This window comes from Salvelinus alpinus, chromosome 11 (genome assembly GCF_045679555.1).
Source record: "Salvelinus alpinus chromosome 11, SLU_Salpinus.1, whole genome shotgun sequence".
NCBI classification, from domain to species: domain Eukaryota; kingdom Metazoa; phylum Chordata; class Actinopteri; order Salmoniformes; family Salmonidae; genus Salvelinus; species Salvelinus alpinus.
Window position 1 is genome coordinate 26,103,102 of NC_092096.1, and position 17,883 is coordinate 26,120,984.

General features: G+C 41.8%; 1 protein-coding gene and 1 long non-coding RNA gene across 2 annotated transcripts; both read right to left on the reverse strand.

Moving 5' to 3' along the window:
- Positions 1–942: 942 nt before the first annotated feature.
- On the reverse strand, positions 943–5,280 carry pax4 (paired box 4). The gene is made up of 10 exons (XM_071331356.1): positions 5,200–5,280; positions 4,899–5,029; positions 4,457–4,672; positions 4,258–4,348; positions 4,006–4,146; positions 3,673–3,755; positions 3,501–3,573; positions 2,175–2,254; positions 1,876–1,972; positions 943–1,576 (listed from the first exon to the last, which is right to left on the reverse strand). Exons 1-10 carry the CDS (start codon positions 5,231–5,233, stop codon positions 1,236–1,238), a joined length of 1,287 nt encoding a protein of 428 aa, XP_071187457.1. The 5' UTR covers positions 5,234–5,280; the 3' UTR covers positions 943–1,235.
- Positions 5,281–7,738: 2,458 nt separating this feature from the next.
- On the reverse strand, positions 7,739–15,164 carry LOC139533814 (uncharacterized). The gene is made up of 2 exons (XR_011666860.1): positions 12,083–15,164; positions 7,739–7,943 (listed from the first exon to the last, which is right to left on the reverse strand). It is a non-coding gene; the product is annotated as an uncharacterized lncRNA (long non-coding RNA).
- Positions 15,165–17,883: the final 2,719 nt, after the last annotated feature.

The window sequence follows — 17,883 nt, forward strand, 5'->3', positions numbered from 1 at the left end:
ATGCTCAGACCCTGTGTTGTGTTTATGTGTTGATCCTGCTCAGTCACCGTGCTGAAGTATGCATGCTCCCTTCCAAAGCCTACAAGAGAAGGCCATCTTAAAAACTGAACTTGGATCGCTCTCTGAGCTAATGGTTCTATCTCAACTCGTCTTTCTGCCATTCCTCAGGTATCTCCTCGCCTGCTCAACCTCAATACATTTTCAGAGAGGGTGTGGGTAATCGAGGAAAGATTCATTCTTAAAGAGCCACTGGAAAACCTCACAGAACTACAACGGTCTCTTGGCTTTGAGTGTTTTTGGGCAACTCTTTTGATTCACGGTTCCAGTGGAGGGGATGCAGTACAGCAGAGGTGCCCAATCTTCCTCCTGTAGAACTACCCTCCTTCAGACTCTCGCTCCAACGATCATTTAACCCACCTGACTCTACCAATTAGCTGCTCACTAGGACCTTGATTAGCAGAATCACTGTTGTAACATCTTAGTCGGAGCAACAGACATTCATACCGTAATCTGGGCCCCAGGGTATACCATAGTCTTGGCCCCCAGGGATACCGTAGTCTGGGCCCCAGTGTACACAATAGACTTGGTACCCAGGGATACCTTAGTCTTGGCCCCCAGGGATACCTTAGTCTGGGCCCCAGGGATACCTTAGTCTGGGTCTCAGGGTATGACTATTTCTGGTGGAGATACTGAGCACTGACAGAAAATAGATACCCCAGTGCACTGTCAGCATTCTTCTTTCTATCAGAGAGATTGTGTGTTTGAGATGGATTGCATTGCAGAATCACTGATCTACCAAGCACCTTGCATCCAAAATAACTTTGCATTATGTGATCAAGATTAGCAATTCTGTGTCCGCTCAAACTGATCCCCCTCAAACAAGCTGATTAACTTGTCTGGCAGCGAGAGAAAGAATGTATCCATAGGACTCTGTCGCCCTCTCCTGCCTAAAGATGGTAGTCTCAACTCTTCAGCGATGATGATATGGTACAATTCAGTGGGTATATCAAGAAAGAACTAATAACAACTAATACAAACTCGCTTTTTATTACTGAAAATACTTTTCAAAACAGAACAACTCATCAATTTCACTGAGATATGTTCCAATAGCTCTCTTGCATACCCTGCCCAGTAGTAATCAGCAGAGCCATAGAGGTGTGTGTGTGTGTGTGTGTGTGTGTATGAATGTTTGGCTCTGACATTCACTGATGCGAGAAAAGGGGAGACACATTCTGTCAAATAAGCGATGGACCACCAGTCCTCTCCCTGTGATGAGCCAATAGAAACCTTTCATCTGTTTGGTGATGAGCCAATGGGAAATCTGACCCATCATCCCAATGATAGTTCACTGAATGTCCCATCCTCTCAGTCTGATGAGCCAATGGGAAGACTGTCCTCACGTCTGTGTAATGATGAGCCAATGGGAAAATGAATCTCTCTGCATGGTGAGTGGATGGAGTCCTCTCGTCCTGGGGATGGACCAATGGGAACGTGGTGCTGCCTGAGTATTGAGATGCTGAGGATGGAAGTGGAATGGAGATGCCTCTATAGCCCAACACTTCTGTTCCTCCTATACCTGTAGGTGAGGTAGTACATTCATTCACTCTTCACATTGTGTTTTATAGGTACATCTCTGAAATGGTTACAGCAGGGTTGGCCAATTATCCTGGACCTCTGGTGAATGTGCAGCATTTTGCTTCGGCCCTCCCCTAACACACCAGATTTTGCTAGGTTCTCTTTGAGAAACGGAGCAGTTGATTTGTGGAGTTGCCTGAGTTAGGGCAGGGCTGGAGCATAAACCTGCATGGTAAGTGGCTCTCCAGAAGAAGGGCTTTGCCCCCCTCTTATAAAAAAACATAATAAACGCTTAATCACCTCTCTCTGTTGTAGTAGCTGGACCATATCTCTGGGAGATTTCTGAGCATGAAGTGTCAAACTGTACTCCCAAACTCTCCCTCTGACTCCAGTGAGTCTAAACACAGTTGAAATGACATCACAAACAAGATAAACAGAACATTTAGTTAGTCAGCTGGTAACTTGCTACAAGGGTATTAACACTTAACTACACATGAATTGTTTTCAATTGTAGCGGTATATACTCAATTTGCATAACAATATGGTGTTAAAACTCCTGAAATGCAGTATGTTTCAGGGGGCTTAGCTTGTTTATGTACCTGTTGAGTCATTGAGTTGGTTGTTGTCATCGAATTCACTGAAGGGAAATCTTTGTTCTTTTGGTTCATCAGAAATGGAGCTTTTAAAAGAAAAGTGAACTGTTATTCTCTCTCTCTCAAGCTGCTATAGACCACCAAGTGCTAACAGTCAGCATCTGGATAACGTGTGAAATGCTTAATAAAGGTATGTGATATCAACAGAGGTATATTTTCTGGGTGATTTAAATACTGAATGGCTTTCATCACGCTGCCCACTCAAGAAAAAGCTTCAAACTGCAACAAGTGCCTGCAACCTGGTTCAGGTTATCAGTTAACCTTCCATGGTAGTTACAAACAGCACAGGAATGAAATCATCAACATATATTGATCACATCTTTACTAATGCTGCAGAGATTTGCTTTAAAGCAGTATCCAAATCCATTGGATGTAGTGATCACAATAAAGTAGCCATATCTAGGAAAACCAAAGTTCTGAAGGCTGGGCCTAATATACTTTATAAGAGGTCATACAAGAAGTGTTGTAGTGATTCCTATGTTGTTGATGTGAAGAATATTTGTTGGTCTATGGTGTGTAATTATTTTACCTTTGTTTAACTAGGCAAGTCAGCCATTATTTTCAATGATGGCTTAGTGGGTTAACTGCCTTGTACAGCAGCAGAACAACAGATTTTTAGCTTGTCAGCTCAGGGATTCAAACTTGCAACCTTTCGGTTACTAGTCCAACGCTCTAACCACTAGGCTACCTGCCGCCCCAGTGTAATGCCAGTGTATTGAGGAGCAACCAGACGCTGCACTTGACACATTTATGAAATAGATTTTTCCAGTTACTAATAAGCATGGACCCATTAAGAAAGTGACTGTAAAAACTGTTAAATCCCTGTGGATTGATGAATTGAAACATTTTATGGTTGAGAGGGATGAGGCAAAAGGAATGGCAAATACGTCTGGATGCACAACCATTTGACAAACGTGGAATTCGATTCCACATCAGGTAACATATGCAAGCAGAATAATCTTTTTTTTTTTTAACAGATAAAAATACACCTTATGGAACAGCGGGGACTGTGAATAGACACACACAGACACACACACACATGATAAGACACGCACTCTACACACACATGGGTTTTGTACTGTAGAGATGTGATAGTAGAGTAGTGGCTTGAGGGAACACACTTAATATCTTGTGAAAAGTGTTATTAAATATAATGTCATATATTTTAAATAGTATACAACTGCCTTAATGTTGCTGGACCCCAGGAAGAGTAGCTGTTTCCTTGGCAGCAGCAAATGGGGATCCATAATAAACAAAAATACACACACTCACTATGTGCTCCATGGACACTGCTCTTATACTTGGCTTCCCTCCTCCATTTTGCTCTTCTGTTTGAGAACCACACCTTCAAAGGGGAATGGCAATTATAACAGATGTAGCTCAGTGTTACAGGTCATTTTACAGGAAATGACATAGGTTGCATGCATAGTTTGTGCCATATAACCTTGATGGTGTCCTCTGGAAGTTGGATCTCAGATGCCAGTTTTTCCCTGGTGAACATGTCTGCATAGTGGCTCCGTGTGAATTCTGCTCAGTTTGGGAGGACAGAATAGAATGAGAGAGCGCTCAAAGCTCAGCTTGAAAGGATAACAACTTTCCCAACTGTTCTAAAACAAGCCTTGTTGAAATAGGAATAAGTCCAATCAAACTAAGTAGTTTAAGACTAATCATTAATGTATCCACTCCACATAAACACACAGCCTACATGTACATAAACAGTTGTCGTAGTAAAAGTAGGACATTGTTCTGCCTAAAGTCCACTACTGTACAGGCCTACCTTGCTCTAACACTCTGCATTGCTCCAAGGTGAAGGTGGTGCGGTTGCGATGCTGGGGCCCAGGAGGCTGGTTCACCTCAACTGTCTCCATCTCCTCCCTCTCCTTCACTACTGACTGCGTTGGGGTCTCCACTAGAAGACCTGGAATGCATACAAGTAGACTATATGGCTTTGTTTTTCAAATTGCGCACAGTGTATGTGGCATAAATGTGTGTATTTCTCCCAGATCAAGATGTACGATGTGTAGCCTACCTGGGTATCTGGGGCGGTGCCCAGAAATCTCCACACTCAACATCGCAGAGTCGAGTTGAATTTTCCTGAGAATTCGGTTTACAGAGGACACCTTTTGACAAGGAGAAAATAATGCTTAAATGAATCGAAAAATATAGTTATTTCCCTCACAGTTGTACACACTTTGTATCATTCTGGTGTAGCTTGTGATCTCACTTACACTGGGAACTGTGGCCGATTTACAGATTCTTTCGGCCGCGAGCTTTTTTCTGATTTCCCAGGCGAATATTGTTGGGTTTTTCGTCTTGCATTCGATTATTTTCGAGATGACTTCGGGGGTGAGGAGTCGAGGTCTACTACCTCCGGTCGCCTTCGGGTCCAGGAGGCCGGTTTTGTGGTACCTGCTCAAAATCTTGCTAACGCAGCCATTTGACACCTGCCAGCGCGGAGTGCACATTTGGGTTTTCATGAATTGACGCACGATTCATATCCACCATCAGAGCACAATAACAGAAGTACTACTAGATCATTGAAAGGACACCATTTAACAACTATTTAATGTATTAAATTAAATTAATAATAAAACAAATTATGCTTTTCATGTATCGAATAATATCGAATAGGGCGCAAACACGAGCTCCTATAAGCCTGCTGATACGCACCTGCAGAATTCTGGAGATCTCGCATGGGCGCACACCTTCCGATGCCAGTTCGATCATCTTCCTCCTTTTATATGCTGGAAGCGGCCTCCCGTTCAGAAACACCCCACCAAGCTGATTGACACACCCGCTCCCTTAGAATAGAACAGAATAAAATAGCTTTTATAAGATTTAAACCTATTTTACCGCTTCATGCATCAACATTTCTTTGAATATTGTTGGAAAAAATGTCTCCACTCAATTCAATGATATAAGTAATCTTCTAACACATTATAGTTAGTCCTTCGTTTGCATATAGACCTACCTTCGTTTGACAGGTCCACATTTGTTCCACACATGTCAATTGGTTCTTCAGAGCCGTATCAAAGGAAACAACAAGATCATTCCTGTATACAGTGCTGATGTTCCTTTGATAAACAAGAGAATAAACGGTTATATGAGGAACTTCATCCCCAAAATGCACTGACCTGATTGTAAAGTGCATAAAACACCCTACCTGTAAAATGTGAATATTCGGAGTCTGAGGGGATGCCAATTCACACCTGTCTGTTGCACAGGTCGCCACTGACAGGAATCACGCGCGACTTCACAAATATATACCCTATCAGCCTTTTCTAGATGACGTAGTGGTCTGATAGGAGAAATGTCAATATTGCATGTAGGCCTACTGTACCCGACTCTCAAGTAACCCAGTCTATTCAGACTCGATTGTCTGGAAGTCAAGCTGCGAACCACAATATTTAACCCCACACATTATAGGATATAAATATGGATGACCCTTATAAAGTGCCAATGTAAAATTTGTTTTCAACGTTGTGGTCAAAATTATTGCCCCAAGATTTTTGTAAAAAAAAGTTTATTATGGGTTAACTAGACCTATTAAAACAGCTTTTGCAATTGTGAACTTGAAGCAGAAGAATGCAATGCCATGTAATAAACTGTAGGGCCAACAGGGGACATTTTTATCTCACATGCAGTGTATTTACAGTGGACTACAGTGGCTTACAACTAGACGGGTTTCAAGTATAGTCCGTTAGGCTATTCAATTTCTGATAACTATTTGGTAAGGTACATAATATAAGGGAATAGGAAGCTCGCATCCACTGCTCTCTCTAGACAATTATGCGCATAATACAGTATTGTATCCTGAAGATGGACCATATGCTGTGTCAAGAACAATCTACATGTTTTCTGTTGGGCTAATGAATATACTCATTTGGCCTTTCAAAATCGAATTTCACACGTGACACCAAAGGTAAGTTAATTCCATTTACTGTATTCCATCTCCAAGCGACACGTCTCGGGTCACGTGACTTGAGCATCCTTTCCCAAGTCAGTGTTTAAGATTAGTCTGATCGAGTCTCCTTTTTTTAAAGCTAACATTTGAAAATCTGTCCCGATGTCGACTGCCATATGGTAAAGTGCTTCTGATAAATCATAAATCCATCATCCAGACTCTTTTATTACATTTTCTTTCAAGCATGAACAAATAGTCGGATAGGGCGAATGTGGGGGGACCAATTGGGACTTTCATTTAGAAAAAAAGGACGAGGAAAACCCTCGCAGATGTCTCTTGACCAGCCAACAGATAAAATGCGCTGTAAACGTTTCAAAGGAAATATTTGACGAGCAAATATTAGCAAATGTGAAACCACACAAGGCTCGTCTTTTGGTCCTGTTTAATGACTAATTGGGCATCATTAGCTAGGTCCACACAGATCGAAGTGCCACTGAAATAAAGGGTGGATTTTAAAATGCCATATGGTCCAAATTATATATTAACCCACGAGTTAGCCCACGGTTATATTTTCTGTAGAGGACGCATTGTATATAGCTGATAAACAGCTCTGGACACCAGGGTCTCCTTGCCAACAGACAGAGAAGACAAATAACATATTTATTTATTACTGCACAGAGTTCATGCCCCGATTGATTTGGAGTACTTTATTGCATATTTTGTGTGTACAACCCAAGGTTAATAAAACAGTCACGCTGCGGGCACGGAAATGGTTAAACATTCTTGGCGCGTAAATATTCGCTGGGCTCACCAAAGGCGTCGGCTAAACTTTTCGGCCTAAGGAAGAATTCTAAACATAGATCGACCATATCTCAATGACACACAACATTGTATTTGGTTCTATCGACGTGAGTTTGTGCTTTATTGTGTCCCTAGGTGTAGAGAAACATTAACATTTTACCCGCGTAAAAGGGTACCATAAACCTATCCAAAGCGCACAGAGCTCCCTCATGCGTCTCAACGTGGGGTCATATAGCCTTCATTCTAGCGCATTTCTACACACTGAAGTATGACAAGAATAAATTTACCCTCACTTGGAAGGACTGTTAAAATTGAATATGCAATTCGATAAATATTAGCACAAAAGCACATTTAATGGTTTCCATGGTAGCCAACATCAGGCAGCGTTGAACCCCAAATAATGCTTATTTAAGAAGTAGCCTATCATTTGTGTGAACAAAACTGTGCGTCTGAGACCACATCATCCTATAGTTCAAATGCCAGTATGACTGAATCATTTGATCTGATTTGTGTACCCTACATTTGCTATATAACATATTGATCCTATATATTCTATATATTGCTGATGTATTATGAAGTTATTGTAATTCTTTGTTTGTAATATTATACTTGATTTACTGTATGCTTCTCTGTAGCCTACAGACAACCAATTTGGGATGGAGAGGGCAGGCAACATGAGTTTGCTTGTGGATGGTTTTGTGAAATGATTAGCAAAATAAAAATAAAACAACTTGTAAATGTGTTCCTTGTCAAAGTCAATAAAAAACGATTTCAAATTCCCGAGTTTAAGGACCAGACATCGAAATGAGTTTAGAATATTTATTGAGGAAATTGAATGGATGTGAGAATGGACGGGATGAAGCCACGGGCTGCAGGTGAAGGATCCAGGGGATGGACTCTGTAGAGTTTGGCTTGGAGTCTCAGGTAGACATCATCATCAGGCCGTGGTAGATAGACTGCTGTGGTGACGCCAATCCCCCCAGGAGATCTTTGGAAGAACGTAAGAGATCCTATATAGAAGGTGAGGGAAGGTGAGGGATGCAACACTTGGTAAGGCTAGTAAGGCAATGTGGTGCAACAGACATGCACTGCAGAACAAAGAGGCAGAATGTTAGTTTGGTCAGGTTTAAAGGGAAACTTCACCATTTTTCAACTTCATATTCATCATTTCTAGCATCACACCAACATCAACATGTGTGAAAACGGTGCGTTTCTATGTTTTGTAGAGGAAGATAAGTGTTTCCAAATAGATCATCAATGTGCATCATGTGATTTTGACCAATTGTGAGTAGATATTGCCTACTTATTATCTACTAATTGGTTGATTCTATCATTGGAAACACTTATCTTTATATTTTTTTTCTACAAAACATAGAATCCTGCCATTTTTACATATGTTGATGTTGCAGTGTTGCAAACAGGCGTGGAGGCTGATTGTCAACGAGTAGAAGCTGGTGCACGTTGAGTTGCAAGGGAGCTGCGTTCAAGGCTAGTTAAAGTAGTTGCGTTCAAGGCTAGTTAAAGTAGTTGCGTTCAAGGCTAGTTAAAGTAGTTGCGTTCAAGTCTGGTCCTCTCTCCTGAATTCTTGTTCATTCTTAACACCATTAAGTGTATGAACGTGGTATGAATCTGGATTGCTACAATGGGACCCAAGTTGTTATAATAGTAGAAGCACACACTCTTCATGCCACACATAAGCTTGAAAAGACTTTCCACATAATATTCATATCATCATCACTTCAGGCACAAAGGTATTTCATCCATCATATTCAAACAGTCAATTATATCTTACACTAAACTAATGTGTCAGAAAAGGTTTTGAACCAAAATTGCATTGCATTCACATCATCGACAGACGCAAGATGTTAACAATGAAAGAATTACCCCCATTGTAGAACACATTATACAACTGCTGGGCAGTGTATGTCAGCTTTTACCCAATGAGCCAAAAGCCAAATTCTTAATCTATTACAGTACAACAATATCAATAATGACTGAGAAAGAGAAAGTGAGTGAATGAGTACACCGTTTGGTTGTGACAGGAAGCAACCTTGTGAGTCATATCCTGTTTGATTGACCTGTTTTCCTCATTACAGTTCATAATCATTTGGTTGGTGTCTATTGCTGGGACAGTGAAGATTGAACCCACGTGTCCTGATCCATTAACATCACCCTCAGAGTCATCCAGGTGTTCTGAAACGGCTTGTTCAACCAATGCATTGATGTAACAGAGTTCATATTGGGTATTCAATTCTGCTAACAGGCAAACTAGGCAGGTAGCCTAGTGGTTAAGTGCATTGGGCCAGTAACTGAAAGGTTGTGGGTTTGAATCCCTGAGCTGATTAGGTGAAAAATCTGTTGATGTGCCCTTGAGCAAGGCACTTCACCCTAGTTGCTCTGTGTCTGCTAAATGACTAAAATGTAAATGTCTTGTCATTATTGTGCTTGATTGCGTAAGTCAAGTGTAGTGTCTACTTTTGAGCAGATCCTTATTAGCCCTTGTGAAAAATGCACAACAAAGGGCCATTTGGGATGGGCATGTGGTGTATAGATCCCAGTGAGAAGGAGGGACAGTTGTTGCTGCTGCAGTTACAGATCAGCTGGAGAAAATATCTTTAATTAGCTAAACTAAATGAAGATGAGATAAACTTGTATTAGTCCTTATGAGATGGAAGTGTGTCTTCTGCTTTTTTATCCAACCTCTCCGATATACACACACAGACGCACGATCACACATTGGGTTGGAGAGGCACCTGAGATATTGATGCCAGCAACCCTCAGGCTCCCTCCCGCATGATTTCCCCCTCTGTCAGCACTGGGATGGAAACCATTCACACTGTCATACATAAATTAAATCAGTCACATTGTCATACATAAATGAAGAAAAGGATTTCAGTCAAGATTCTTGGATATAGGCTAGGGATACTCTCAACGGTGGAGGCTGGTGAGGGGAGGACAACTCATAACAATGTCCGTAATGGAGTGAATGGAATGGTATTAAACACATGGTTTTTCAGTACAAACTGTTCCACAACATAGCAAACATTCAAGCGAACAGAATGCACCTCAGGGCCTTGGTGATGTTAAGACTAATGGGAGTGGCTCCTTTGAATAATTAATGCAAAGCATCATGGGTATATCATTTAAAATGGGTGTTATTTGGCTACAACACAGAGAATGATAGAGGCCTCTTGTGGCCAAAAGGCCGTATCAGCATGAGCAGCGCCATTGAGGGCTTCCAACATTTTAATGCAGTCAACTGGGTGGGACTTCCAACGTCACTGGCTGAACCCTTCTGGTGACCCTGTTGGAGTCATGTCCAACCGGGTCATCAGGAGGGATCAGCACTTGTGAAGAAAACTGACTACTTCAAAATGGAGATAGCCTCAATGGTGCTACCCATGCTGTCACGGACACTATAATTGCAAAGAGTCCTCTAGCTCTATGTGCTACCATGACTGTAAACACTAGTCATCACTAGTCATGAGTGTTTTATAAAGCTATTATGTATTGAAGTATAAGTTTTGCCATGCAAGACATATTGACATTGGGCAATTTCTACAAGAACATTTTAATATTACTGTCACGACTCCCACCAAAGGTGATTCCTCTCCTTGTTCGGTGGTGCTCGGCGGTCGGCGTCGCCGGCCTACTAGCAATCACCGATCCATTTTTCCTTTTCCATTGGTTTTGTCTTTGGTTCATTCACACCTGGTTTTCATTTGCTTTAATTTCTGCGTGTTTATTTACCCCTGTTCCCGCCGCTTAGGTTTGTGCGGGGTTATTTTCTTGTTGCTCGTGGAGGTTTGTTCCTCAGTTTATTCACATGTGTACCGTGTGTTAAGTATAGTAAGGAGCGTTGTTTTCCTCCTTCAGTGAGCAACTGTGTGTTCTATTTTGTCTTGGGTGTTTATGGACATTGTACCTGTACCGGTTTTGGACTTGCCTATTAAAGACGCTACATTGACATCTCTGCTCTCCTGCGCCTGACTCCTTACCTACCTTCAGTACGATTACGCAACAATTACTAATATAAGGAAATTGTTAGCTGTGATTGTCTGGTCATAAATCTGCTATCTAGATTTGAAAATGTGTACATTGTCGTTTGTAGCAATTAATGTACTCCAGCAATGATATCAATTTGAAATTTAAACGTAATTTCCGATTGAGTCGAGATATGCAGCGTTTACCGTGAGTGCACGATCTGCTAACGCAAAAACATTGCCTTTAAATTTTATTCGCGCTATAGCTCTGAACTTCGGCGATACCGATTCAATCGAGTCCAAAGTTTAATAAAACTCCTCGGGTCCATACTCCCGAACAAACGCTAGAAAAAGTTTACACATGTGGCTGGATTCAATCTGTATCGCAAATGTATCGCGTGTTATAGTGCAATTTAAAGGCAATGTTCCGCGTTTGGGGAGACTGCATTCACGGTAAACGCTGCATATGTCGGCTCAATCGTTAATTACCTTTTAATTTTTACGCAGATCTTCCACAATACTTTTACGATACGGATTGAATCAAGCTCTTAAACCTTTTCTCCATCTCAAAATCCGCATCAGCCAATTACTATTGTCAACATAGTTGCACGTGATAAAACACTACATGTAGCTTTTCCCATCAGGTAACCTAGCACACTAGTGGTGATTATATCGCTAGCTAGACCATAGACTGATGGTTAAGTACTGTATATTTTGATAATCATAAGTGATATTACATAGATAGCAGCAACTTCAATACATTTGATAACCGAATTGTGAAAAATCATTTATGTAGTAAACTGACATTATTTGTTGCTTATTTTTTACTTCTTAAACATATATTTACATTTAGCAGACACTCTTATTCAGAGTGATTTACAGGAGCAATTAGGATTAAGTGCCTTGCTCAAGAGTACATCAACACGTTTTTTACCTAGTCAGCAGGGGAATTTGAACCAGCAACCTTTTGATTACTGGATCAACACTCTTAACTGCTAGGCTACCTGCCACCCCATATAAAGTCCAGGGCATAACCTAGCCTTGTGGAACCAGCCTGACTGCTGTGTTCACCATTCTATTTCACGATATGAAATAGAAAGGTGAACGCAGAGATCAGGTTGGTTCCACAAGGTGTGTGTTTGTGTTTGTGTGTGACCAACCAGTACCTTTGAGGGGCCAAGAGCTGGTCTATGCTGCTATGGCCATCATTGGGGCTCTGGCAAAGATCTCACCTCCAGCTTCACCTCTTGCCTGCTAACCAACAGTCGTCGATATGGAGAACAGAATTAGGTAGGTATACTTCAAACTTCAACATATACTGAGCAAAAATATAAACTCAACATACAACAATTTCAAAGATTTTACTGAGTTACAGTTCATAAAAAGAAATCAGTCAATTGAAATAAATAAATTAGGCCCTAATCTGTGGATTTCACATGATTGGGAATACAGATATGCATCTGTTGGTCACAGATTCCTTAAAAAAGGTGATGGCAATGGAAAAATGGCACGACAATGGGCCTCAAGACAATGTGCCTCAGGCCGTCACAATATCTCTGTGCATTCAAATTGCCATTGATAAAATGCAATTGTGTTCGTTGTCCTTAGCTTGTCTGCCCATACCATAACCATGGGGTCGTGTGTGCGAGCGGTTTGCTGATGTCAACGTTGTGAAAAGAGTGCCCCATTGAGGCAGTGGTGCCACCATGGGGCACTCTGTTCACAACGTTGACATCATCAAACCACTTGCCCACACAACGCAAACTTCTCGAGCATGCCAGTGGCCAGGTGAACATTTGTCTACTGAAGTCAGTTACAACGTCGAACTGCAGTCAGGTCAAGACCCCTGGTGAGGACGACGAGAACGCAGATGAACTTCCCTGAGACAGTTTCTGACAGTTTGTGCAGCAATTCTTCGGTTTTGCAAACCCACAGATTCATCAGCTGTCCGGGTGGCTGGTCTCAGACGATCAACAACTGCGTAGTTGAAGAAGCCAGATGTGGAGGTCCTGGGCTGGAGTGGTTACACATAGTCTGAGGTTGTGAGGCCGGTTGGACATACAGCCAAATTCTCAAAAATTACTTTGGAGGCAGCTTATGGTAGAGAAATGAACATTTAATTCTCTGGCAACTGCTCTGGTGGACATTCCTGCAGTCAGCAGGCCAATTGAACTCTCCCTCAAAACTTGAGACAGTGTGGCATTGTGTTGTCTGACAAAACTGAACATTTTAGTGGCCTTTTATTGTCCCCAGCACAAGGTGCACCTGTGTAATGATCATGTTGTTTAATCAGCTTCTTGATATGCCACACGTGTCAGGTGGATGGATTATCTTGGCAAAGGAGAAAGGCTCACTAACAGGGGTAAGGTTATAAGGTTTTTGTGCGTATTGAAAATGTCTGGGATTTTTTATTTCAGCTCATGAAACATGGGACCAACACTTTACATGTTGCGTTTATATTTTTGTTCAATGTAGTATATGTTTGTGTGCCAGATATCACCTAACTGCCATTGGTAATAGAACAGTGACTGTGTGTATTTGTTCACAGATGCATGAGATGCAGAGAGACCAAACACTCAACACATCCACATGTCCAGTAATAACAACACCATTTTCAGTCAATGTGTCACTGATAAGCTCTGCCTCAACTCTGCCTATTTCTACAGATGGACTGGAGATGCTTTTGCCAGACGGCATCCTCAGTCGTTTGGTGGGGAGACCATATTTGGGTAGGTTTATTCTGACCTGTTCAAACTTCAACATAGTACCTGTTTGTGTGTCAGATATTACCTATCCTAACTGCCATTGGTAATAGAACAGTGACTTTGTGTGTATGTGTTCACAGAAACATGTACGGAGCCAACAGATGGAGACTTGCAAGATGATGAAGTCCAGACTGACAGATGGAATTAATACTGATTCATCTGAATGGAGAGAGACCTGGTACTCGGTATTAACATTTTACTAGACACAACTTTTACTTGTATTGTCTTTTTTTATTATTGAATTGAATGCTATCAGTCAATATGGGGAGAGAGAAACCCTGTGTATTCTGCACCAGGATCAGGGAACTCCTGTTGTGTACGGGACACCACACAGGAAGGTGTGACCACTCTGACATGTTTGCCAAGGTAGCCCCATTTACTACCAGACAAAATGCCGATAAGCACAGTATCTGTACCAGCAGGGAATGACAATGAAAGGTGCACATTGTTATGTTAGCAGAACACTGCCTCTATGGTATTATGTTAAGGGTTGTTTATTCTACATGGACCTGTTACTACATTTGAAAGTTATCAAAATACTTAGTTTAGAATATCTGTATTTATTATTTTTCTATAATTGTTCTATTTTTCTCTCTGCATTGTTGGGAAGGGCCCTAAGTAAGCATTTCACTATTAGTCTGAACCTGTTGTTTACGAAGCATGTGACAAATAATATTTTAACATAAATTCAGCAATTGCATTCTTCTCATATTACTCTGTAGGCTACTGACCAATTCAAAGCTTCTTCCGGCATCTCACCATACATCTGCCTGTTGTTATTGAACTCAATCTGCAGGAGGTTTGTTTGTTGTGATTGAGTGGGGGGAAACAGCTGTGGGCAAGGTTCTGACAGATGGGTGTGTCTTGGTGGTGGCACCCAAGAAACACCCACATCAAACCACACCCCTAAGTCAACTCCCATTTGTCTTCCATCATGGCCGACAGCATTTCATATGGAGCAGGCCAAAAAAACGAGGCGAAATCAGCGGGTGCAGATCCCCTTTAGAATAGGTCAACTTGGCCACTAGAGGGATATTTGAAACATTTTCACTTTTCCTTTTGTTCCAGTTGGTCTGTCACAAACGTAGTGTGCCAATATTGCATGATGCATCCTTGGCAGGATACTAGCTACTAACGTTAGACTAAATTCAAAAGGCACGTTTTCGCATATACAGTGGGGAGAACAAGTATTTGATACACTGCCGATTTTGCAGGTTTTCCTAATTAATTTGCATTTTATTGCATGACATAAGTATTTGATCACCTACCAACCAGTAAGAATTCCGGCTCTCACAGACCTGTTAGTTTTTCTTTAAGAAGCCCTCCTGTTCTCCACTCATTACCTGTATTAACTGCACCTGTTTGAACTCGTTACCTGTATAAAAGACACCTGTCCACACACTCAATCAAACAGACTCCAACCTCTCCACAATGGCCAAGACCAGAGAGCTGTGTAAGGACATCAGGGCTAAAATTGTAGACCTGCACAAGGCTGGGATGGGCTACAGGACAATAGGCAAGCAGCTTGGTGAGAAGGCAACAACTGTTGGCGCAATTATTAGAAAATGGAAGAAGTTCAAGATGACGGTCAATCACCCTCGGTCTGGGGCTCCATGCAAGATCTCACCTCGTGGGGCATCAATGATCATGAGGAAGGTGAGGGATCAGCCCAGAACTACACGGCAGGACCTGGTCAATGACCTGAAGAGAGCTGGGACCACAGTCTCAAAGAAAAACATTAGTAACACACTACGCCGTCATTAAAATCCTGCAGCGCACGCAAGGTCCCCCTGCTCAAGCCAGTGCATGTCCAGGCCCGTCTGAAGTTTGCCAATGACCATCTGGATGATCCAGAGGAGGACTGGGAGAATGTAGTCTGATGAGACAAAAATAGAGCTTTTTGGTCTGAACTCCACTCGCCGTGTTTGGAGAAAGAAGAAGGATGAGTACAACCCCAAGAACACCATCCCAACCGTGAAGCATGGTGGTGGAAACATCATTCTTTGGGGATTCTTTTCTGCAAAGGGGACAGGACGACTGCACCGTATTGAGGGGAGGATGGACTGGGCCATGTATCGCGAGATCTTGGCCAACAACCTCCTTCCCTCAGTAAGAGCATTGAAGATGGGTCGTGGCTGACTTAAAAATCATACAATGTGATTTTCTGGATTTTTGTTTTAGATTCCGTCTCTCACAGTTGAAGTGTACCTATGATAAAGATTACAGACCTCTACATGCTTTGTAAGTAGGAAAACCTGCAAAATCGGCAGGTTATCAAATACTTGTTCTCCCCACTGTATGAGAAAATCCCACGTTTTTGCTTATCAATTTTACACACATCAATGCGCATTTACGGAAACGTAGATAAAGGAGGTCTATACAACATTTAAGTTTATCATGCAGCGTAAAATAAACCTTGTGGTCTTGTCCAATAGCTGTCATGTACCTCTATTAGTATTGTACTACTCAGTTGGTTAATTAGGAATCCACAGGGTACACTAATCGTGGGTTCGAGTCTCCCTTGTTTCAAGCTTCTTTGTTAAGGAAAAAACTGGAATAGGTCGGTGTCCCAGGGCCCCAAATGCAGTAGATCCGTCCCTGTGCTTGACGGCAATTTGACCACAAAAAAAGATTATTGCTCTTATCCATAATAATCTCATCATGTAGTAGGCTATACCCACACTGTATCTGCTAGAGCAATGGTTCCCAAACGTTTTATAGTCCCATACCCCTTCAAACATTCGACCTCCAGCTGCATACCCCCTCTAGCATCAGGGTCAGCGCACTCTCAAATGTTGTTTTTTGCCATCATTGTAAGCCTGCAACACACACACTATATGATGCCTTTATTAAACATGAGTGTGAGTTTTTGTCACAACCCGGCTCGTAGGAAGTGACAAAGAGTTCTTATAGGACCAGGGCACAAATAATAATATAATCAATAATTTTGCTCTTTATTTAACCATCTTAAATTGAGACCGTGTCTGTGCCTCGACCTAGGTTGGGCAAAACTAAACATGGCGGTGTTCGCCTTAGCAATCTCACTAGAATAAAGACCTCCATTCCTGCCATTATTGAACGAGATCGTGATACCTCACATCTCAAAATAGGGCTACTTAATGTTAGATCCCTCACTTCAAAGGCAGTTATAGTCAATGAACTAATCACTGATCATAATCTTGATGTGATTGGCCTGACTGAAACATGGCTTAAGCCTGATGAATTTACTGTGTTAAATGAGGCCTCACCTCCTGGTTACACTAGTGACCATATCCCCTGTGCATCCCGCAAAGGCGGAGGTGTTGCTAACGTTTACGATAGCAAATTTCAATTTACAAAAACAAAAACGACGTTTTCGACTTTTGAGCTTCTAGTCATGAAATCTATGCAGCCTACACAATCACTTTTTATAGCTACTGTTTACAGGCCTCCTGGGCCATATACAGCATTCCTCTGAATTCCCTGAATTCCTATCGGACGTTGTAGTCATAGCAGATAATATTCACATTTTTGGTGATTTTAATATTCACATGGAAAAGTCCACAGACCCACTCCAAAAGGCTTTCGGAGCCATCATCAACTCAGTGGGTTTTGTCCAACATGTCTCTGGACCTACTCACCGTCACAGTCATACTCTGGACCTAGTTTTGTCCCATGGAATAAATGTGGATCTTAATGTTTTTCCCCATAATCCTGGACTATCGGACCACCATTTTATTACGTTTGCAATCGCAACAAATAATCTGCTCAGACCCCAACCAAGGAGCATCAAAAGTCGTGCTATAAATTCTCAGACAACCCAAAGATACCTTGATGCCCTTCCAGACTCCCTCTGCCTACCCAAGGACGTCAGAGGACAAAAATCAGTTAACCACCTAACTGAGGAACTCAATTTAACCTTGCGCAATACCCTAGATGCAGTTGCACCCCTAAAAACTAAAAACATTTGTCATAAGAAACTAGCTCCCTGGTATAAAGAAAATACCCGAGCTCTGAAGCAAGCTTCCAGAAAATTGGAACGGAAATGGCACCACACCAAACTGGAAGTCTTCCGACTAGCTTGGAAAGACAGTACCGTGCAGTATCGAAGAGCCCTCACTGCTGCTCGATCAACCTATTTTTCAAACTTAATTGAGGAAAATAAGAACAATCCGAAATTTCTTTTTGATACTGTCGCAAAGCTAACTAAAAAACAGCATTCC

Coding starts and splice junctions, on each gene's coding strand:
- pax4 (XM_071331356.1), bottom strand. CDS start 5,233: ATGTGTGGAACAAATGTGGACCTGTCAAACGAAG. Junction 4,673..4,898: donor AGATCTCCAGAATTCTGCAG/GTGCGTATCAGC, acceptor CCGCGCTGGCAG/GTGTCAAATGGCTGCGTTAG. Junction 1,973..2,174: donor CCAACTCAATGACTCAACAG/GTACATAAACAA, acceptor AACTGTGTTTAG/ACTCACTGGAGTCAGAGGGA.